Below are 23,759 nucleotides of genomic sequence, written 5' to 3' on the forward strand. Positions count from 1 at the left end.
GTTTCCAATTATGCTGAGCTGGCACAAAAGCGGAGTTGAGGACGGGCAGGCTGACCGTGACCACCTTTTTAAAAAAAAAGCAAATTTGAGAGTCCAAATGGCCTACTGCTGCTTGCTCCTCTTCTCAAAGAACCACTTCAGATGCAATAAATTCCCTCTCTTTGTGTAAGGATACCAGACCTGCATGCAATAGCCCAGATGCACCTGAAGGCCCTGTATGTCTGTAGTAAGATGTTCGTACCTCAATACAAACTGAAAGAACTGTGGCTGATGTAAATCAGAAACAAAAACAGAAGTTGCTGGCAAAGATCAGTGGTCTGGCAGCATTTGTGAAGAGAAGTCAATGTTTTTAAACTTGGCTGCTGCCAGGAAAATGCTGGTTTATATGCAGAACATAGGGTTGGGGAGTGTGGTGATAAGTAGATGATAGGTGAAGATAGAGTCCACAGAGAGATAAGAACTCTTGAACAAGGCATGAAAATGATCTGGCTGGGAGAGTGAATAGCTGTTAATGGAAACTGTTAGTGGCTAACAATAGGAAATGTGTAATGGCAGACTGTGATAACAAGGCCTGGTGTGTGGAGTGAGGGTTTAGGGCATGGGAGAATTCAGTCCCTAAAATTATTGAACTTGATATTGAGTCCAGAAGGCTGTAGTCCCGAACAGAAAATGAGGCGCTGTTCTTCCAGCTTGCACTGGGCTTTACTGGAGCACTGCAGGAAGCCTGAGACAGATGTTGTCTAGGGAACCGGGTGGTGTATTGAAGCAGCAGGCAGCTGGAAGCTGAGGATCTTTTTGCAGGCAGAGCAAAGATGTTCTGCAAAGTGGTCACCTACCCTACGCTTTGTTTCCCCAATGAAGAGGAGATCATGTTGTGAGCAGTGAATGCAGTAGACTAGATTGCATGAAGTGCAGTTAAAAGTGCTGCTTCACCTAAAACGTATGTTTGGACCCTTGGACAAAGTCAGAAGTCACGTGACATCAGGTTATAGTCCAACAGGTTTATTTGAAATCACAAGCTTTCGGAGCAAAACACCTTCATTAGGTCAGGTTTTGTAAAGGTGGAAGTGTGGGAGATGCGTAGGACCCACTTGAAGAAGGTGAACATTTCAGAGGCTTCATTGTCGAAGTTAGCTCTATCAAAACGTACACGACGGAGGAATTGGGAGAAAGGGATAGAGTCTTTACAGTAAACCTGCTGTGCAGATGTATAGTCCAGATAGCTATAGGAGTCAGTGGGTTTATAGTGGATACTAGTGGCCAGACTATCCCCAGAAATGGGAACAGAGATGTCGAAGAAGGGAAGGGAGGAGTCAGAGATAGGGCAGGGTAGAAATTAGAAGCAAAATCGCTGAACGTTTCCAATTCATGATGAGAGAGGCAAGCACTACCGACGATATAATTGGTCTGTCAGAGAAAGAGTTGTGGGTGGAGGCCGGAATAGAACCGGAACAAGGAACGTTTCACATACCCCATGAAGACACAGGCATAACTGGGGCCTGTGCGGGTACCCATGGCCACCTCTCTGACCTGAAGAAAATGAGAGGAGTTACAGGAGAAGTTCTTCAGGTGAAGACAAGCTGGTGTATGGGGAGGATTCAGGCCTTTGCTCCAGGAAGAAGCGGAGAGCGTTGAAACCATCCTGGTGGGTGATGGACGTATAAAGAGATGGCGTGTCCCATGGTAAAAAGGAGGTGAAACTGACATAAAGTGTCATAGGAATCACGGATGTACGTGGGCAGGGACTGGACCGGGGAGAAAAGACCAAGCCAAGGTAGAAAGACATGAGTTGTTTGGGGCAGGAGCAGGCTGAAACAACAAGCAGCCCTGTTTGTGAATTCTTTTTGGAAGGGCATAGAAGCAAGCTGTGCGGGGCTTGGAGTCTATCAGCTTGGAGGCAGTGGGGTTGGGAGATCACTAGATGAAACGAGTTTACTTACTGTAGTTGATACAATGGCCTGATGTGTCACGGTGGGGTCATGGTCCAGAGGAAGATAGGAGGAGGTATCTGAGAGCTGGTGCTCAGCCTCTGCAAAGTAGAGGTCAGTATGTCAAACTACAACAGCACTACCCTTATCGGCAGGTTCAATAACAAAGTCAAGGTTGGATCTACGCACACGAAGTGCAGTCAGTTCAGAGGGAAAGAAATTGAATTGTATGAGGGAGTCAGAGAAATTAGGGCAACAAATGTCACATTAATGGTTCTCAATGAACAGCTCAAATGTGGGTAAACGGCCAGAGGGAATGGTCCAGGCAGAGGGAGTATGTTGGAGCTGAGTGAAGGGGTCCGTGAGACAGGGGGAGGACTCTTGCCCAAAGAAATGAGTCCATCTCCTACACTTGAGTCCTCAAACCCTTCTCTTCCCTTTTGCAACTGCGGTACGATTCCCCTTGTCCTTTACCACCATCCCACAGCATGTGCAGCAAGATCATCAGCTGCCACCTCCCAGTGCGATGCTACCACCGGACACAATTCCCCTTCCCACCCTTGTCTATCTTTTGCAGGGGCTATTACCTTCAGGACACCCTCTTCCACCCTTCCTTCACTCCTCACACACCCCTACAGCCCCATGGCACCTTCCCCTGAAACCGCTGAAGGTGTAATACCTGCCCATTTACTTGCTCCCTCCTCAGCATCCAAGTGTACATTCCAGATGAATCAGCGCTTTACCTACACTTTGCACAATCTAGTCTACTACATTTGTGGCTTACAATAAGGTCTCCTCAGCATTGTGGAAACAAAGTGTAGTCTGGGTGATCACTTCACGGAGCAGCTACATTTTGCCCGTAGAAAAGATCCTGAGCTTCCAGTTGCCTGCCGCTTTAATGTACCACCCTGTTTCCTGGGCAACATCTGTCTCTGGCTTGCTGCAGTGTTCCAGCAAAGCAAGCTGGAGGAACTCTACCTCATTTTCCACTCGGGGCCCCTGTAGCCCTCTGGACTCAATATCAAGTTCAATCATTTTAGGGCCTGAACTCTCCCATCACCTAGCCCACCACTGCACACACCAGGCCTGGGCTGAAGGGCCAGTACTGTGCTATGTTCTATATCTCTCAGCCTGCTGTTGCACACTGCCTATTGTTAGCCACTAACAGTCTCCATTAACAGCTATTCTCACACCTAGCCAGATCATTGTACACTTGTTTGTCTGTCCAACTATCTTCTCTTTTTTTGGGCTCTAACCCCACCTATTATTTACTCCTTACCCCTTCCTCTCACTGTATATTCTGCATATAAACTGACATTTTCTTAGTAACCATCAGCCCTGAGGAAGGGTTGCTAAACCTGAGGTGTTGACTCTGATTTCTCTTCACGGATGCTGCCACATCTGTTGAACTTTCCCAGTAACACTTGTTTTTATTTCCTACTTTTATACTTTATTTACTTGGCAAAAAATGATATGTAGAGTTTATCTATCTTGAGATATCCTGCCAAATAATTGTAATACTATGAAATAAAACTTATTTCTAAAGTGTCCAGGCACGATGCATTGTACTGAGTATTCATAGTATTCGTGATTTCTGTGAACAAAAATATTGGCATGAAATATTTTAAAAGTTGAGGTAGTAAACATGTGCGATATTTATCATTAATATGCTCTAAATTGACTGTAGTACTAAAGTTTCATTCATAATCTGTTCTACTCAATATATTGTAGTCCAGTATGTTGGTTTTTTTGTTGTTAAGGTTGCATTAAATGATGGGTACAAAGCAAACGGATTATGTCTCTATGACCTGTCAGATTGCTTATATAATCAGTCTGACGTTTCTCTCCAAAGCTGTATTCTCTGACTTATAGGATATTTTTAATAGTAATTTTTTTATGGTAGCCAGGATGAAAGACATTGATATGGAACAAATAAGTCCCAACCGTTTTTGAAGCCAGTTTCCATCTTGCATAAAATCCAGATGGGTTATATGCAAACTAAAGCACCCTCTATGCTGCCCACATCAAATGCAGGGTCATACAAGAAAGAATTGAGGGTGATTCCCAAACTGATGTTGAAGGAATTGCTGCCATTAGATATTGAAGGCAGAATTGCATAAAGTTGATTGACAAAGCTATACTTGCTTTGATGAATTGTTGTCAGCAGACGTGTGGTCCTAGTGGCTGACCCTAAATTCCTCCTCTACTGCCAGGCATTTCCTTACGTCAGCAAGCCTTGCTCCATTCCTTCCCACTTCTAGCAGATACAAGTCCAGAAATTATTTCTGTCAACCCAAGCAATAAACTGTTGTAATTTCCTATTGTCCATAATAATGGACCAGAACAAACCCCCTCAAAATGTATTAAGATAACCGAGACCCTAACTTTTTCATGATTTAAAGTTAATTGTAAGGCATTGTGTTGCAATTCAATTGATCAGTGTTAAGGAAAACACTTTTTTTATTTTGTCAGAATTTTAATTACATTGTAAAAATAAAATAAGAGAATTAACTGTAGCTGTACTGAAATTCTTAACAATAGTAGCTGTTTTTCTTTTATCTGTTTCAATATAGTAACATCCCATAAATGCACCCTTGGCAAAGGCAAATTCAGTATATTAGATTGCTTCACATGTAATTTCTAAAGCACAAAGAGAACTTCAGTTTTTACATATAACTTCCACATCCAGCTTCAGTAGCCCAAGAACTGCTACTGAAGGATAGAACTACAAACAAAATCCTGGTTCTGTGGGAGTTTAACTCCTTCCATTCAGGCTGCTTTTATTATTCCTAAGTTTTAAAAACAAATAAGGCTTCTCAAGCTGTTTATTGGCTTTGGAGCAAGCTGTTCGGCACCTCTGTCTCAACCTTTCTTCATTTCATAACAAAAGCCAGCTCAAAATATACCTCTTAAAGCTGTAGTATTGTCACACCATTCAGTTACACCTAATCTAAAGCTGAACTGAGTGCATATTTATCAGTTACCCCAACTATCTTCAATACACTTGCATTAAACTTGATGAATTAATTTCCTTTTTTCTGATTCATTCATGATCAGTGGGTGTCACTGGCTTGGCCAGCATTTACTGCCCAATTCCAGTCTGGAAGAAGGTAGTGATGAGCTGCCTTCATGAACTGCTGCAATCCATTTGGTGTAGATCCCACAATTCTGTTAGGGAGGGAATTACAGGATTTTGAGTCAATGACACAAGAAATGGTGATGTATTTCCAGGTCAGGCTTCGAGTGAAACTTGCAGGTGGTGGTGTTCCCATGTATCCACTACCCATGCCCTTCTAGATGGAAGTGAAAGTGGCAGTGGGCTTAGAAGGTTCTGTCTAAGGAGGCTTCGTGAACGTCTGCAGTTTGTGTAGATTGTATACACTGCTGGTCATGAGCTTCCGTGATGGAGGCAGTGATTGTGGTTATGCAAATCGAGCCGACTTCTTTGTCCATGATGGTGTCAAGCTTCTCCAGCATTGTTTGAGTTGCACTGAGCTAGACTGGTCGTGGTGGCGGGCGGGCGGGCTGGTCATCCATTCCACACACAAGCATCACTGGAGCTGGAATGTTAATTCTGTAGATGCGACTAGACCTGTTGAGTTTCTTCAGTACCACAAAGTGTGAGGCTGGGTGAACACAGCAGCCCAAGCAGCATCTCAGGAGCACAAAAGCTGACATTTCGGGCCTAGACCCTTCATCAGAGAGGGGGATGGGGAGAGTGTTCTGGACTAAATAGGGAGAGGGGGAGAGGTGGACCGAAGCTGGAGAGTAAAGAAGATAGGGGATAGGTCAGTCCAGGGAAGATGGACAGGTCAAGGAGGCGGGAGAGGTTAGTAGGTAGGAAATGGAGTGCAGCTTGAGGTGGGAGGAAGGGATGGGTGAGAGCAAGAACAGGTTAGGGAGGCGGGGACAAGCTGGTTTTGGGATGCAGTGGTGGGACGGGACGAGCTGGGCTGGTTTTGGGATACAGTGGGGGAAGGGGAGATTTTGAAGTTTGTGAAGTCCACGTTGATACCATTAGCCTGCAGGGTTCCCAAGCAGAATATGAGTTGCTGTTCCAGACCTCCAACATCTGCAGTACACTTTTTTTTCAGTTTTTCATCACACTCCTGACTTGTGCTTTGTCAATGGTGTGCAAGTTTTGGAAGTTGTAAGATGACTTACTTGCTGCAGGATTCTTAACCTGTGACCTGCTCTTTTACCCAGAGTATTTATATTGCAAGTCCAGTTCAGTTTCTGATTGGTAATGCCCAGGATGTTGATAATGCAGGATTTAAAAAAAAATTGTATTCCATTCCCCTTGAAATAAAGGTAAATGGAAAGTCGTTTGCTTTTCCAATTACCTGCTCAGCTTGGGTGCTAGCTTTTTGTGATTCATGCACAAGGACTTCTCAAATCCCTCTTCTGCACTTTTCAGGCTGGAGGTATCATGCTTGTTTGATTGAACTACATGAACACTCTTTGGAAGTCGGACAGGGCAGCAGGTAGCAGGGAAAATTGTTGACTCCAGTGCTAACACCTAACATAACCTCACATTTTCCCGCATTGTATTCCATCTGCTTTGCAAGCTCCTAACTTGTTCAAGTCCCACTGCAGCCTCCCTACCTCTTCAATGCTACCTGTTCCTCCCATCTATCTTTTGCCAGTTGTATTGTTGTGGATCTAAGTCTCAAAAAAATACAAAGCCAGAATGAGTAAGGACAGCAGATACCTTTCCTTAAAGGGCTGAGTAACAGTTTTTACATACGTCTTTTCTGTGGCAATCAACGATAATTTCATTGTCATCACTGCTGAGATTAGCTTCTAGTTCCAGGTTTTAATCATTGTTTTGAAATTTTATCAGTATCTTCGGGGGACTTGACACCTGTATCTGCAGTGACTTTATTGGTGATTTTACTGCAAATGCACTGTGGTTCCTACTGTTAAAACTTACACAGTCTTGAACAGCATAGATACTGGGGGCTTCCTGCTGCTTATTCAGTAAGAAGTGCCCATTCCATAATGTGAAGAAATTAGGATGTCAGCTACTCAGTGCTGAATATGTGCTTCTGTAACTGACTATTGCCACACTAGAGTGCAAAGGCGAGTGTTGTTTGTCTCTCTAGCTGTAAATTTCAGTGCGAATATTACTGGTGCGGTTATGAGTCTGATACAGTCCCGACTTGATTTACAGTGCAATCAATGCTTAAATAATTCACATGATACTTAATAATTAATAGAGTTTCTTAACTAAAAAATGATGCGTACTTTTGTCTCCCATTCAAAGCTCTATTAAAATGCTGCATGTAATAAACAATGCATTTGTTCCCAGTTCAAAATTTAAGTCCAACAATGAGCTGGAGTGGGATAGCAGTCATAGAATCATCCAGTGCAGAAGAGGCCCCTCAGCCCATTAAGTAGGCACTGCCAAAAGCATACTATCTGCGCTAGTCCCATATTCTCCCATAGCTTGAATGTTATGACATTTCAAGTGCTTATCTATGTACTTTTTAAAGGTTGTGAGGATTCCTGCCTCACCTACCCTCCCAGACTGTGCATTTCAGACTCCCATGTTGTACTGGTTTTGATTTAACTCAATCGATGTGTAAGAAATGCCATTAAGGTAATCGGAGCTAGGTGGCTGGAGTATTCAGCAATCAAAATCAGATCATTATCTTACCCTTTAGAGACAAAAAAAATTTGCACGTGCTAAAATCCAAGGTAGGTAAACAGGATGCTGGAAGAACACAGCAAGCCAGGCACCATCTGGAGGAATGGAAAAGTCAACAATTTGGGTGTTACCTTTCCTCGGGACCATTTGGCTCAATTCATCCATACAAAGCAGGCTTGCTAAACTGAACTGAACTAAACAGTTTGTCTGGATTTGTCCAATATTCTTCTAAATCTTACCTCTCCATGTACCTGTTCAAATGTTGTAATGTGTCAATATTGTAATTGTACCTGCCTGTACAAGTTCCTCTGGTATCTCGTTCAATAGACATACCATTCTCTGTGTGTAAACCTTGCCCCTCAGGCCCCTTTTCAACGTTGTCCCTCTCTCTGTAAACCTATGCCCTACAGTTTTGGACCCTCCTACCCTAGGTAAAAGACCTTTGCTATTTACCTTATCTGGGAGGGTAGCTGAGGCGAGAAACCTCACAACCTTTAAAAAGTACATAGATAAGCACTTGAAAGGTCATAACATTCAAGCTACGGGAGAATACGGGACTATTGCGGATAGTATTATTTTATAAACCTCCTATAAGGTCACCCCTCATCCTCCGATGCTCCAGGGGAAAAAGTCTCATCCTTTCCAGCCTCTCTGTTTGACTCTAGCCCTCCGGTCTTGGTAACATCCTTGTAAATCTTTCTTGCACCCTTTCCAGTTTAATAATATCCTTCATAAAGCAGACTGTCCAGAATTGTATATAGTATTCCAAATGTGGCCTCACCAATGTCTTGTACAGCAATAAAAACTCCTATACTCAATGCTCAAACCAAGGAAGGCAAATGTTCCAAATGCTGCCTCCACCACACTGTCTGTATGAGATGCCACTTTCAAGCAACTACTTGAACCCTAGATATCTCTGTTAGATAATGCTCCTCTGAGCCCTGATTTGTCTTATCAAAATTGTTTCAGTGCCGCCTTTGTTTGTTTTGCCGAAATGCAACCCCTCGCATTTATTTAAATTAAGCTCCCATCTTCCATTCCTCACCTAATGACCTGGATGATCAAGATCCAGTTGTACTCTTAGATAATCTTCTTCAATTTGTTTTATTTGAAAAGGTTCAAATCCTTCTGAACTACCTGGTCCCACGTAGTCCTTTAAATCTTGCAATTGTACTAGCCTCCTCCACTTCCCCCAGCTCGTAGCATGCACGCTCACCCTCTATGTGAAAAAGTTTCCCCTCTGGTCCCTTTTTTAAATCTTTCTCCTCTCACCTTAAACTTGTGCCCTCTAAATTTGAACTGCCCTACCCTGGGAAAAAGACCTTGACTATCCACCGTACCTATGCCCCACATGATTTTCTAAACCTCTGCAAGGTCACTCCTCCGCCTTCGGCGCTCCAGGGAATAAAGCTCCGGCCTATTCTCTCCCTATCGCTTAAACGCTCCAACCCCGGCAACATCCTTGTAAATCTTTTCTGAGTTCTCTCAAGTTTAACAACATCTTTCCTATAGCAGGGTGACCAGAATTGAACACAGTTTCACCAAAGTGTCCTTAGCAACGTACTGTATAGCTGCAATGTGACATCCCAACTCCCATACTCAATGCATTGATCAGTGAAGGCAAGTGTGCCAAATGCCACCTTCACCATCCTGTCTAACTGTGACACCACTTGCAAGGAACTAGGCACCTGCACCTCTTGGTCCCTTTTGTTTGGCAACACTCCCCAGGGCCTTACTATTAACTGTATAAGCTTTGCCATGGTTTATCTTACCATACTTATCCAGGTAAGTGGAAATTATTGCATCTCGCTCCTGACTTGAGTTTTATGGAAGGTGAGCAGGATTTGAGGAATTGCAAAGTGAATTAGCTTCTGAATTTGCAGTGTCTGAACTACTTTATATCTACAGAGCAGTTTCTGGTCAACGTTAATCCGCGGGACATAGATCATGAGGTCTTCAATGATCATAATGTTGTTAAAAAAATTTTTCCTAGCCAAATACGATCCTATCCTAACTTGGAATTATATTGCTGTTTTCTCACTGTCACTGGGTGGGAGACTTGGACTTCCCTTCCTACAGTGCTGTGGGCTCACCTAAGACTGGTGAACAGCAGTGGTTTCTGATTTTGTTTCACATTTGCAACATCTGCAGTCTTTCTTTTCTGTTTGGTGGTTTATGAAGACAGCTCAGCTCAACCTTTTAAGGCCAGTTAGTGATTCGCAACAAATACTGGTCTTGACAGTGGTGCTCACGTCTCTTGGAAAAATTAAAAGACGAAAAATGGTTAGATTCTCAAACACAAGTAGAAATAGAGTTGGCGGTTCGTGCTGTGTTTCCTTATCCAAAATTCTTGGTTCAGTCTGTTGGTAAATGACAAAGATAAATATTACTAGCCAAGCAATAATGTTAATATTCGTATCAGTTGTGCCTGACTGGGGGAGAAACTCAATTTGAGTTCATGATGTATGGGTTAATTAAGGAACTATGTAAGCTGATACTTCCCACTGCAGCATGCTTGGTGCTATATTTGAGGTAAAAGGCTCTGGTGTTTTTCATCAGTGGACGCTGAAAGAACAATAATTAGGTTGTAACAACTGTGAGAGTAGGGCAGGCTGAAGTACACTTTATAGTACATGTAGTTAATACTAAATGTGGACACTGTTAGAACAGACATGCTCGTTAGTGCTCCTCTCAGTCAAATGCTCAATTTTGATTTATCCTTATTTTTGCAGTAGGGCATATCTGCATATTTGGTCAACATGGGGATGCTGTGTTTGGAGCAGTTTGGCAAGAGGTTTGTTCTGGAGCATAAGTTTTCATTACTGCATTTCTTCATCCAATTCATGGTTTAGTTATCCACCACAGTTCACAGCAGTATGGGGAATGACTGCGAAGCTTTGCTCTGGCTTGTTGATTCTGGGATCGATTAGCTATTTTGGGGCAGGTTGGTTTTGTTATTTTACATCAATGCAGTCCTGTGCTCATCATGTTGGTATTGCAATTTTAGGTTTTGCCCCGTGCTCAGATGCTCTTCTCCATTCCTCGATGAACCGCCCCGGGCTTGGTGGAAATAGTGGATTTGGGGATATGCTGGGCCATGGAGCTAACAATAATGTTGTAACAGTTCTGCTACTCTTAATGGTCCACAACACCTTGTGGAAACCCAGTTTTGAGCAGCTCGATCTGTTCTTTTCCAACTTTCAGCAGAAGGGGTCATCCATTTAAGACAGATCTTCTGCGCTCCACTCCTAGACTCTCCTACAAGGGGAAGAAAGCGTTTTGCTTTCAAACCTCAGAAAAATCTTAGTTTCAATAAAGTTTCTCATCATTCTTAACTCAAATGAGTACAAACCCAACCAACTCTTCTTGTCAGAAAACCTCTCCATACCCAGAAGCAACCCAGTGAACCTTATCTGCCTTCATCTAATTCCAATATAACAAAATGTGAAGCTGGATGAACACAGCAGGCCAAGCAGCATCTTAGGAGCACAAAAGCTGACATTTCGGGCCTAGACCCTTCATCAGAGACAGTTCCCATTATTTCTAATTCCGTTATGACTGGTTTTTGGATATGATGTGGAGGTGCCAGTGTTGGACTAGGATGGATGAAGTCAAAGTCACATGAAACCAGGTTATAGTCCAGCAGTTTATTTGAAATCACAATCTTTCAGAATGCTGCTTCTTTGTCAGGTGAATACCAGGGGAACTTGATGAAGGAGCAGTGTCTTGAAAGTTTGTGATTTCAGATAAACCTGTTGGACTATAACCTGGTGCCATGTGACTTCTGAATTTGTTTTTAGACAAGGGGACCAAACAGTTCAGTTTTTGAGGTGATAAGGTGCAGAGCTGGATGAACACAGGTCAAGCAGCATCTGAAGAAGGGTTTAGGCCCGAAACATCAGGTTTCCTGCGCCTCTGATGCTGCTTGGCCTGCTGTGTTCATCCAGCCCCACACCTTGTTAACTCAGATTCTACAGCATCTCCATTGCTCCTGTCCCCCTCAGTTCAGTTTTTTCTAATTACGTTCTGACATGTTTTTCTTTAGTTTTATCAGAGCCTCCCTGCCTGTATACTCCATTCCCTCAGAAGTAAGCACCAACAGTCCATTTGCCTCTCTGTTACCTGTTGAAAATCAGGAGTTGAGAAGAAAATAGATTGAAGCTAGGGGTGGATGCTGTGTTGCTAACTGAAATCTGATTATTACAACAGGACCATTTCATTCTGTGACTATGCAGCAGTAGTCTGATACATCGCCATCTAATAACTGTATATAATATAACATGAAATAACGGCCAGTTCAATTTGAGAGGCAAAACACAATTAATGCAGAAGATGTGGAGGTGGTATTTTTGTAAATTTGCCCTCCTAGAATTTTGTAATGATCCCAAAGAAGGAAATCTTGCTCTCCTTACCTGATTTGGTCTGCAAGTGACTGCAGACCCACAACAATGTATTTAACTCTTAACTGCTGTATGAAACAGCTGATCAAGCCACTTGGTTGAAGGAGTGTAAGGGATGGGTAATGAAAGCTTGTCAAAGCCAATGACACCCATGTCCAATGAAAGAATGAATATCTTGAAAAAAATTCAAAGTGAAGCATTGTTTGCAGGAGGAATGGAATACTTTTTGCTTCTGACATTATGTTTCATAGTGAGGGATAGCGCTAGTTGCAATTGGACTAAAACTCCTTATCTGATGTTCCATTGAAGGCAATGCAGTAATAACTGCATTAAGATTGGGAAAATACATTTTGCGGCCAACTGGTTAAAGTACCCTTGATTCCTTTGACTTGTGCTGGATTTGAATGCCAGTTCCAAAATGTAAGGGAACTCAATATCTGCCTCAACTTTGTTCTCGTCTCCTTTGTTTGTTTTGTTGGAACCTCTTCGGGTTTTAAGCCATTGACTTCAAATCTGTGTTCATGTCCTGTAAGATCTGCAGCAGCAAAAACTGGCATATGTTAGCAGTATTTGTAACTTTCTGATGAAGGGTCCAGGCCCGAAACATCAGCTTTTGTGCTCCTAAGATGCTGCTTGGCCTGCTGCGTTCATCCAGCCCCACACTTTGTTATCTTTGTAATTTACGTTGGGTTTCAGAAATTTTTGGAACTGATAGGGAAATTTAAGTCAACTAGTTGAGGACAGACCCTGAAATTGTGCTGACTTTGATCTTTGTTCTCGTGTACGATGATGTTGGACAGTAGAGTAGTATCCTAGTTCTTTGAGAAGGTGACCAAACAGGTAGATGAGAGTAAACCGGTTGATGTGGTGTATATGGATTTCAGCAAGGCGTTCGATAAGGTTCCCCACAGTAGGCTATTGTACAAAACGCGGAGGAATGGGATTGTGGGAGATATAGCAGTTTGGATCGGAAATTGGCTTGCTGAAAGACGACAGAGGGTGGTGGTTGATGGGAAATGGTCATCCTGGAGACCAGTTACTAGTGGTGTACCGCAAGGGTCAGTGTTGGGTCCACTGCTGTTTGTCATTTTTATAAATGACCTGGATGAGAGCGTAGAAGGATGGCTTAGTAAATTTGCAGACGACGCTAGGGTCGGTGGAGTTGTGGATAGTGACGAGGGATGCTGTAGGTTGCAGAGAGACATAGATAAGCTGCAGAGCTGGGCTGAGAGGTGGCAAATGGAGTTTAATGCAGACAAGTGTGAGGTGATGCACTTTGGTAGGAGTAACCGGAAGGCAAAGTACTGGACTAATAGTAATATTCTTTGTAGTGTAGATGAGTAGAGAGATCTCGGTGTCCATGTACACAGATCCTTGAAAGTTGCCACCCAAGTTGACAGGGCTGTTAAGAAGGCATACAGTGTTTTAGCTTTTATTAATAGAGGGATCGAGTTCCGGAACCAAGAGGTTATGGTGAAGCTGTACAAAACTCTGGTGCGGCCGCACTTGGAGTATTGTGTGCAGTTCTGATCACCGCATTATAAGAAGGATGTGGAAGCTTTGGAAAGGGTGCAGAGGAGATTTACTAGGACGTTGCCTGGTATGGAGGGAAGGTCTTACGAGGAAAGGGTGAGGGACTTGAGGCTGTTTTCATTAGAGAGAAGAAGGTTGAGAGGTGACTTAATTGAGACATATGAAATAATCAGAGGGTTAGATAGGGTGGATAGGGAGAGCCTTTTTCCTAGGTTAGTGATGGCGAGCAGGAGGGGCATAGCTTTAAATTGAGGGGTGAAAGATATAGGACAGATGTCAGAGGTAGTTTCTTTACTCAGAGAGTAGTATGGGAATGGAACGCTTTGCCTGCAATGGTGGTAGGTTTGCCAACTTTAGGTACATTTAAGTCATCATTGGACAAGCATATGGACGTACATGGAATAGTGTAGGTTAGATGGGCTTGAGATCGGTATGACAGGTCAGCACAACATCGAGGGCCGAAGGGCCTGTACTGTGCTATAATGTTCTATGTTCTCTCCCCAATATATCAAAGATGTCTTTGCAGCTTTTTGCTCTTGTCTGGATTTGGAAAGCAACCTGGTGATTTTTTTTCTATTTTCTATCCTTCTCTCATCTTGACCTGGTCCATCTCTTCCTTGACTTCACTGTTAGTTTGAATTTCTGAGGCTAGGATGTCGACCACTACCCATTACAAGCCCACTCCCACAGCTACCTTGACTATACCACCTCACACCAGGTTCCTGCAAGGATTCCATTCTGTCAGTTCCTCTGTCTCCATTGCATCTGTTCCAAAGATGTCACATTTTACTGGGCTGCCTCTGACGTGACCTCCAATTTCTGCAACTGTGGATTTTCCATCCTCACTAATATCCCTACACTGCCCCTAGGTTGAACTTGCCTCAACCACGTTTCCAGCAGGGCGTTCCAGACCTTAACTACTCCATGTGTTACTTTGTTTTGTTGCATCACATTTGTTCCTTTGGCATATCACTTTAAACCTATGCCCTTTTGTTCTTTTATTTTACAAGCAGAAATGGCTTCTCCCTGTCGACACTGTACAGCCTGCTCATGATTTTGAAAACCTCTGTCAGATCTTCTCTTGGTTCAGCATCACCTCCCTTGCCAATGTACTTCAAGTTCTGTTTAATAAAGCCAAGAACACTATGCTGTCTCCACCTATCCCACCTCCTTCAGTGATCTGTGCACATATGCACCTCCGTTCCTGTTCTCCCTAGTTTGTATTGCCTTTCAATGTTCTTCCAACCAAAGTGCATTACTTCACATGCCTCTGCATTGTCCTTCATCTGCCACCTACCTGCCCACTCTTCCAACTTGCCACTGCCCTTTTTGAGTTCCGCACTATTCCCACCTCTCGGTTTACAATTCTTTCAACTTCTGTGTCATCTGTAAACTATAAAATTGCTGCTTACACAAAGTTCAGATCATTAAAATGCATGAACATAAGCAAAGGTCCTGATATCAATTCCTAGGGAATGCCACTCTCGACCTTCCTCCAGCCAAAAAAAAAATTATTTTTCAATTCATTCATGGGATGTGGGCATGGCTGGCTGGACCAGCATTTATTGCGCATCCAAATTGCCCAGAGGACAATTAAAAGTCAACCATGTTGCTGTGGGTCTGGAGTCACATGTAGGCCAGACCAAGAAAGGATGGCAGATTTCCTTCCCTCAAGGACATTAGTCAACCAGATTGTTAGAAAAAACCTATCGACATTGGTTTCATGGTCATCATTAGACTCTTAATTCCAGATTATTATTAAATTCAAATTCTACCTTCTGCCCTGACAAGATTCGAACCCTGTTCACAAGAACGTTGTCCGGGCCTCTGGATTTATAGTCTAGCGATAATACCACTTGGCTATTGCCTTCCCTGGTCTATAGACTATTACTGTTTCCTGTTGCTCAGTTAATTTTTGTATTCTTGTAATTCCTTTGTTTTTTCATACCAGGACCTATAATTTACTGTTAAGCATATTGCATGGTTGACAGGGCCCTTAGTCATGACCTATCTCCCACAGTTCTTCCTTCATCTCTTCCTTCCCAGGCAACAATTGGGTTCCCATTGTCCCCACTTTCCGCCCCATTGTCCCCATATTCAATCAGTTATTTCCACCACCTCGAGCAGGATGCCACCATCAGGTACATATTCCCCCTCCTCTCCAGTGGCAGCATTCCATAGGACCAGTCTCTCTAGGACATCCCACTTCCACTCATCCTCTCAAATTGGAACAAGTGAAACATTTACCCATTCACCAATGCCCTCTTCACTTTCCAAGGCTTCAAATGCACCCCCATGCTGAAGCAGCAGCCCACTTGTGCTGCTTTCAATCTAGTCTACTTCATTTGGAAATCACCATCCTTTTATGTTGTTGAGACCAAAAGCAGGCTGGATTTTGGCTCCACTTTGTTCCTGAGTGTGACCCTGACCTTTCCACTTGTTGGCTATTTCAATGAACCACCTTGCCCTAGGGCTAACATTTCTGTACTGGGCCTGCCCTGGTGCTCCAGCAAACCACCATGCAAACTCGAGGAATAGCACCTCATTTTCCACTTGGGTGTTTTACAGCCGCACAGACTGTATGTATATTGAATTCCACAATTTTAGAACCTGACTGTATCTTATCTCTCCTTTATTTTTACTGCCTTCTTCCCCACTTCTTCCCCACTTCTTCCCCACTTCTTCCCCACTTCTTCCCCACTTCTTCCCCACTTCTTCCCCACTTCTTCCCCACTTCTTCCCCACTTCTTCCCCACTTCTTCCCCACTTCTTCCCCACTTCTTCCCCACTTCTTCCCCACTTCTTCCCCACTTCTTCCCCACTTCTTCCCCACTTCTTCCCCACTTCTTCCCCACTTCTTCCCCACTTCTTCCCCACTTCTTCCCCACTTCTTCCCCACTTCTTCCCCACTTCTTCCCCACTTCTTCCCCACTTCTTCCCCACTTCTTCCCCACTTCTTCCCCACTTCTTCCCCACTTCTTCCCCACTTCTTCCCCACTTCTTCCCCACTTCTTCCCCACTTCTTCCCCACTTCTTCCCCACTTCTTCCCCACTTCTTCCCCACTTCTTCCCCACTTCTTCCCCACTTCTTCTGTCAAAAGTATTTTGAAAACCCACCTTCTAAACCCTTTTCTGTTATGAAAAATCATACTGCACTTGAAACTCTGTTTCCCTCCCCACAGATGTTGCCCAATGACCTGAGTTTTTCAAGCAGTTTATTTCAGGTTTCCAGTATCTGTAGTTTTTTGCTTTAATTTCTGATTTTTGTTGAATCTAGCAACCAATTATTTTGAGGGATCAAAAACAGAAATTGCTGGAGAACCTCAGCTGGTCTGGCAGCATCTGTGGAAAGAAAGCGGACTTGAAATGCTTACTTTCTTCTCTCAGATGCTGATAGACCTTCTGAGGTTCTCCAGTTTTGACTTTTGCAGATCTCCAACATCTGCTGTTCTTGTTTTTATTGAACAATTTTGAGAGGGTGCACAAATGACAGCAGAGAAGGGATCTGACTGGGTTGACTGGAATTGGCGGATTGGCAGTCAGAATGGTAATGAAAGTGATCAAGAGTTTGACTTTTCTGACATAGAGTGCATGATGAACAATTGACAATAGAATTACAGAAGAGATGAGAATTTTTCTTTGTATGAGATTTCTTTGGGTAGGCACTGCTGCCTCAGCACCAGAGAGCTGAATTCGTTTCTAGCTTCACATGACTGTCTGTGTAGAGTTTGCACGTTGTCCCTGTGTCTGCGTGGGTTTCCTCTGGGTGCTCGGGTTTCCTCCACAGTCCAAAGTGTGCAAGTTAGGTGGATTGGCTAAGCTAAATTGTTTGGGTGGGAATTGCAAGGCTCGGGTAGAGCATGCATCTGGGTGGGATGTTCTTCAGAGGGTCAGTGTGGAAGTGATGTGCTGAATGACCTGCTTCCACACTGCAGGGATTCTGAGTTTTTATAATTTTGAATACCATGCTGGAGTGGATTGTGAAGGAAAATTCATTCACACTGTAGCTTTCAAATAGAATCAGATAAATGCCTGAAAAGGGTTGCAGGACTGTAGGAATAGTGCTGGGAATGGGAATATTGTCAACCCACATCTCTCCAAGCTGGAACAGACTTAATGGCCAAACAAACTCCTCTGCTGTGATTGTCCCAAATATTTTAGACAACAAACTTCTCTTTACCAAAACCAGATTTAATAGGTTGCCCACACATTGACACTTTTGGGATCCTAATATGTGCAAAATTACAGCCTACATAACACAGGCTGAATTTCAGAATGATCGTATGTCAGAGCCTTTCACATAAGAAACTAAATAAAAGACGAAATGCATTAGAAGTACAACATTTTCTGAGGAATGGAGTTGAACAGGATCTTCATCTCTTGAGTGCATATGGATTTATCATACTGCTACAAAACAGAATTTACAAAGAGGGGTTAAAATAGTATCAGAGATAATGGGAACTGCAGATGCTGGAAAATCCAAGACAACAAAATGTGAGACTGGATGAACACAGCAGGCCAAGCAGCATCTCAGGAGCACCAAAGCTGACGTTTCCTCTCTGATGAAGGGTCTAGGCCCGAAACGTCAGCTTTTGTGCTCCTGAGATGCTGCTTGGCCTGCTGTGTTCGTCCAGCCTCACATTTTGTTGTCTTTACAAAGAGGGGTTCCTGTTTCAGACATGGGGTCACAGAACTGCAGCATTTGAGAAGCTGAATAGACTGATAGATCCAAGTTCGCAAATATAATCGATGTTCCCTTGCTGTGTTTTCTGCTGAAAGACTAGCCAGATTGTTTACAAGGGCTTGTTAAGAGGCTTATTTAAATAATCGTAGCCCATATGACAGGCTGAGAGTGCATTCGTACAACCCCACTAAATCAGCTGCTCTTTCTATCTCTTGGAGGTTGATTATACAAAAATTGCATGAAATTGCTGCAAAGGATACAGCTTATATCTACCTATCTGCTTTGTAATAGATCTCATACATTAAGTGCTTCCCTGGTCACTATTTCCTATCTGTCTTGTTTTGCAGCAAAGGTTACTGAGTAATTGTTGTTTAAAACAATTACAAATCTGGATGGATTGCTATTAGGAGTTATTTGTAGTTGTCAGGAAGGATTAATTCTGCGTCCTGTCTATGTTTATTTGATTGTTTGCCCTTTGTAAGATAGTTTATGACAAGCCCGAGTCCTATTAATATCCTATTTCCTGTTGTTTTTTCCTGTGTTAACTGGAGCTCCCAGCAGATCAGAATTTGTTTTCTCAATTTCTTATTCTCTCTTTCACAGATGAAGCGAAAGTCAGAGAATGGCCTTGATGTGCGAGCGCTGTCACCAGGAAAGAAGCTCTGCAAAGGGTCAGAGTACTCCAGGTACTGACAGAATAGGCAGCTCCCCGGAAGACCAAGTAATGTCTCAGCTCAAACCCAATGATTAGGCCACCTGTCTGCTTAAACTTGTTGTCTTGTGATTTGATGTTTTCTATGACTGACTATAATAATACTGGAAGAATAAGTTCGTTCAAAGATTCATGTTGCTATGTCTCACTGGGACACCACACTGGAAATTAAGTCCCTCCATTTCTAGGGTAGTCACAAACATTGAAGATTCCATCTAAGTGTGTCTCAAGGATTCACTGATTAGCACTGTTTCCTCAGGGTCAGGGTCCTGGGTTCAGTTCCTACCTTGTGTAGAGTTTGCACATTCTCGCTGTGTCTGCATGGATTCCTTCTGCGTGCTCTGGTTTCCTCCCACAGTTCAAAGATGTGCAGGTTAGGTGGATTGGCCAAGTTAAATTGTCAGTAGTGTCCAGGGTGTGCTGGTTACGTGGATTAGCCATGGGAAATGTAGGGTTACAGGGATTGGGTTGGGGACGTGGGTCTGGGTAGGATGATATTTGTAGAGTCAGTGTGGACTCGTTGGGCCCAGTAGCAAACTCCAAGCTGTAAAGTGTGAGGTGATGCACTTTGGTAGGAGTAACCAGAAGGCAAAGTACTGGGCTAATGGTAAGATTCTTAGTAGTGTAGATGAGCAGAGAGATCTCCGTGTCCATGTACACAGATCCTTGAAAGTTGCCACCCAGGTTGACAGGGCTGTTAAGAAGGCGTACAGTGTTTTAGCTTTTATTGATAGAGGGATCGAGTTCCGGAACCAAGAGGTTATGCTACAGCTGTACAAAACTCTGGTGTGGCCGCACTTGGCATATTGTGTACAGTTCTGGTCACCGCATTATAAGAAGGATGTGGAAGCTTTGGAAAGGGTGCAGAGGAGATTTACTAAGATGTTGCCTGGTATGGAGGGAAGGTCTTACGAGGAAAGGCTGAGGGATTTGAGGCTGTTTTCCTTAGAGAGAAGAAGGTTGAGAGGTGACTTAATTGAAACATATAAAATAATCAGAGGGTTAGATAGGGTGGATAGGGAGAGCCTTTTTCCTAGGATAGTGACGGCGAGCACGAGGGGCATAGTTTTATATTGAGGGGTGAAAGATATAGGACAGATGTCAGAGGTAGTTTCTTTACTCAGAGTAGTAAGGGAATGGAACTTTGCTTTGCCTGCAACGGTAGTAGATTTGCCAATTTTAGGTACATTTAAGTCGTCATTGGACAAGCATATGGACGTACATGGAATAGTTAAGTTAGATGGGCTTAAGATGGGTATGACAGGTCGGCACAACATCGCGGGCCAAAGGGCCTGTACTGTGCTGTAATGTTCTATGTTCTATGATTCTGGGAAAAACAGACCAGATTTTTGTACTTAGGAATTGCTGTTTGTTACAAGTAAGTAGGTTGTAAGTTCAGGAATTGACCATTCAACCCATTCTGGCCCTTTTCCACCACTGAATACCATGATGACTGACTGAACACTTTTTTGTATCTTTTTATGCATCTCATAATCCTGTATGCCATTGGTAAAAGGAAATCCATCACTATCCACTCACTCACTCAACATACTTAAAGACTGAACTTGTACAACCCTGTATGGTAGAGAATTCCAAAGGTTCATAACCCTCTTAATTTTTTTTTAAAAAAGCAAATTCTCCTCATCTGGGAGCTAAGTGGCATTTTCCCTTTAAAATTATACATCCAGTCCTAGACTCCATCTCTGGAGAAACTCAGTTATCCACATTTACCTTGTCTATCCCTTTAAGTATTTTATGGATTTTTTTTAGATTCCCTACAGTGTGGAAACAGGCCTTTCGGGCCTACAAGTCCACACCACCCCTTGGAGCATCCCACCCAGACCCATCCCCCTATAACCCACACACCCCTGAACACTATGGGCAATTTAGCATGGCCAATCCAGCCCCTCGTTCTTGGAAACTGTAGAGGTTACAGGCCTAAGGTCCCTACTTTCCCTCCATAGAATGGTTTTGCCATATTGGGAACAAGTTTGGTGAACCTTTTGTTTTATTTCCTGTATGGCAGTAATCTTTCCTGAGGAATTAAGACAAAGATTACTTAAGTGTTCTAGGTGCAGCCTGACCAAGCTGCTATTCAACAGAAGCAAGATTTCACTACTCCTGTATTCTCATTGTCTTGCAATAAAGTCTGACATTACATTAGTCTTCGTAGTTTGCTACATTTGCTTTCAGTAACTTGTGTGCAAGGAAACCCTAGATCCTTTTGAACGTCTGGACTTTCTAACTTGCCATTTAATATGTACTCTGCACATTTGTTTCCCCCATCAAAGTGGGTCATTTTGCAATTTACCACATTATATTCCATTTGTCGTGTTTTTGCCCATCTAGTTAACCTGTCCAAAATTTCCTGAAACCTCATTTAGACATTCCTCACTGCACACGTTCCCACCCAGCTTTGTATCACCTGTGAATTTGGAAATGTTACATTTGGTCCCCACCTCCAAATCATTGGTTTATGTTGTGAATAGCTGGTAACTAAGTACTATTTCGTGCAGTACCTGGCTAGTAACAGTCTGCCAATGTAACAATGACCCATTTATTCTTACTGTTTCCTGTCTGTTATCCAATCATTAATCCATGCCAGTGCATTATCATTATCAAACTTTCATCAAGCCTCGTTAAAATCTGAGAGTACTAATTCCATTGATTCTCCTTTATCAATTTTGTTTGTGTCATGGAGTCAGAGATGCACAGCATGGAAACAGACTCTTCAGTCCAACTTGTCTGCTTCAACCATATGTCCTAAACTGATATGTCCCATTGGCCAGCATTTGGCCCATATTGCTGCAAACCCTTTCTGTTCATGTACCCATCCAAATACCTTTTAAATGTTGTAATTGTATTAGCCTCTACAGCTTCCTGTGGCAGCTTATTGCTTACACGTACCACCCTCTGTATGAGGAAGTTGCCCTCAGGTTCCTTTTAAATCTTTCCCCTGTGACCTTTCAACCTATGCCCTTTGATTTTGTATTCTCCTACCCTGTCTCTGCCCCTCATGGCTTTATAAACCTCAGTAAGGTCACCCCTCAACCTCTGCTGTAGGGACAAAGACCCAGCTTATTCAGCCTCTCCCTACAGCTCAAACCCTACTCCTGGCAACATCCATGTAAATCTCTTCTGAACCCCCTCTAGTTTAACATCCAGTTACTACTAGAGGGCGTAGGCTTAAGGTGAGAGGGGAGAGATACAATAGGGTCCAAAGGGGCAATGTTTTCTCACTGAGGGGGTGGTGAGTGTCTGGAATCGGCTGACGGAGGTAATGGTAGAGGCTAGTACAGTATTGTCATTTAAGAAATATTTAGACAAGTATTTGGATGGGATAGGTACAGAGGGATATAGATCAAACTCAGGCAAATGGGACTAAAATGATTGTGAAGTCTGGGCGGCATGGATAGGTTAGGCCGAAGGGCCTGTTTCCATGCAGCAAGCCTCCAGAACTCTATGACAAGGAGGTTGTGATGATGCCATATATCATTGCTATATATCAGGTTAGTGCAACCACAGTTGAAGTATTGTATGTAGGTCTGGACACTGCAGAGCAGAAGGATGTGATTACGTTGGACAGTGTAAAAGAGATCCATCAGGATATTGCCTGATCTTAACAAAAGTCTGGCAGATTTGTCAAGCATAACTTCCTATTCACAAATCCATGCTGACTGTACTTAATCAGATCATTATCAACCAGGTAACAAAGTGTGGAGCTGGATGAACACAGCAGGCCAAGCAGCATCTCAGGAGCACAAAAGCTGATGTTTTAGGCCTAGACCCTTCATCAGAAAAGGGGCGGGGGAGAGGGTTCTGAAATAAATAGGGAGACGGGGAAGCGGATCAAAGATGGATAGAGGAGAAGATAGGTGAAGAGGAGAGTATAGGTGGGGAGGATGGACAGGTCAAGGGGGCGGGATGAGGTTAGTAGGTAGGGAATAGAGGTGTGGCTTGAGGTGGGAGAGGTGAGAGGAAGATCAGGTTAGGGAGGCGGGGACCAGCTTGTCTGGTTTTGGGATGCAGTCGGGGAAGTGGATTTCACAAGCTTCAGAATCTCCACATCTCAGATTCTCCAGCATCTGCAGTTCCCATTATCTTGTTATCAACCGGGTGTCTATTTATCCCATACTTTATTATAGGTTCTAACATTTTCTCTATTTTTCATGTGACGCTAACAAGCCTGTAGTTGCTGTTTTTTTTCTTTCCCTGTTTCTTTTTCCTCTCCCTCCCTTAAGTTGTGGGGTGACATTTTGTTTCCTTCCCAACTTGAGGGATCATTTCATAATCTATACAATTTTGGAAGATAATCACCAACTATCTCTCCAAACGCCATCTTCAGCACTTTGGGATGAAGACCATTAGGTCCTGGGTGTTCTTCAACTTTCAATCCCATTAATGTGTTCAGTGCAATCGCCTTGCTAACTCTAATTTACTTCAGCTCCTCATTCTCCCTGACCACTTGTTCTAGGAGATTTCTGGAATCTTCCTCAATGAAACTGGTATCATTTCAAGTCACAGAATCAAACTGCACAGAAGTAGTCTTTAAGCTTTTGTGCTCCTAAGACATTGCTTGGCCTGCTGCGTTCATCTAGCTCCACACTTTGTTATCTCTAGTCTTTAAGCTCATTGTGACCCATCCCCACACATCCCACTTTCCAGCACTTGGCCAGTAGCCTTGAGTGTTCTCACATTTCAAGTGTACTCCCATTTAGCCCCTCTGCAGTTCCTCTGTTCCCCATTATAAAATCTCCTGATTCTGCCTTTAATGGATGCATTTATTTTAGCCAAATGTTTCCTTTTTATGTGCCAATAGAAACTTGCAGCCTATTTTCGTGTTTTTTTAAAG

At 43.2% G+C, this 23,759-nt stretch overlaps 1 protein-coding gene across 4 annotated transcripts in view; it reads left to right on the forward strand.

Moving 5' to 3' along the window:
* Positions 1-23,759, forward strand: part of LOC125453304 (F-box/WD repeat-containing protein 7-like) — a 201,481-nt gene that overhangs the window by 110,040 nt on the left and 67,682 nt on the right. For all 4 annotated transcript variants that reach the window (XM_048532682.2, XM_059646958.1, XM_048532683.2 and 1 more), the window contains one exon: positions 18,799-18,881. In XM_048532682.2, the coding sequence (XP_048388639.1) occupies positions 18,799-18,881 (83 nt within the window). The remainder of the gene's footprint in view (positions 1-18,798; positions 18,882-23,759) is intronic.

The sequence above is a fragment of the Stegostoma tigrinum genome, chromosome 6 (genome assembly GCF_030684315.1).
Source record: "Stegostoma tigrinum isolate sSteTig4 chromosome 6, sSteTig4.hap1, whole genome shotgun sequence".
In the NCBI taxonomy this organism is placed as follows: Eukaryota; Metazoa; Chordata; class Chondrichthyes; order Orectolobiformes; family Stegostomatidae; genus Stegostoma; species Stegostoma tigrinum.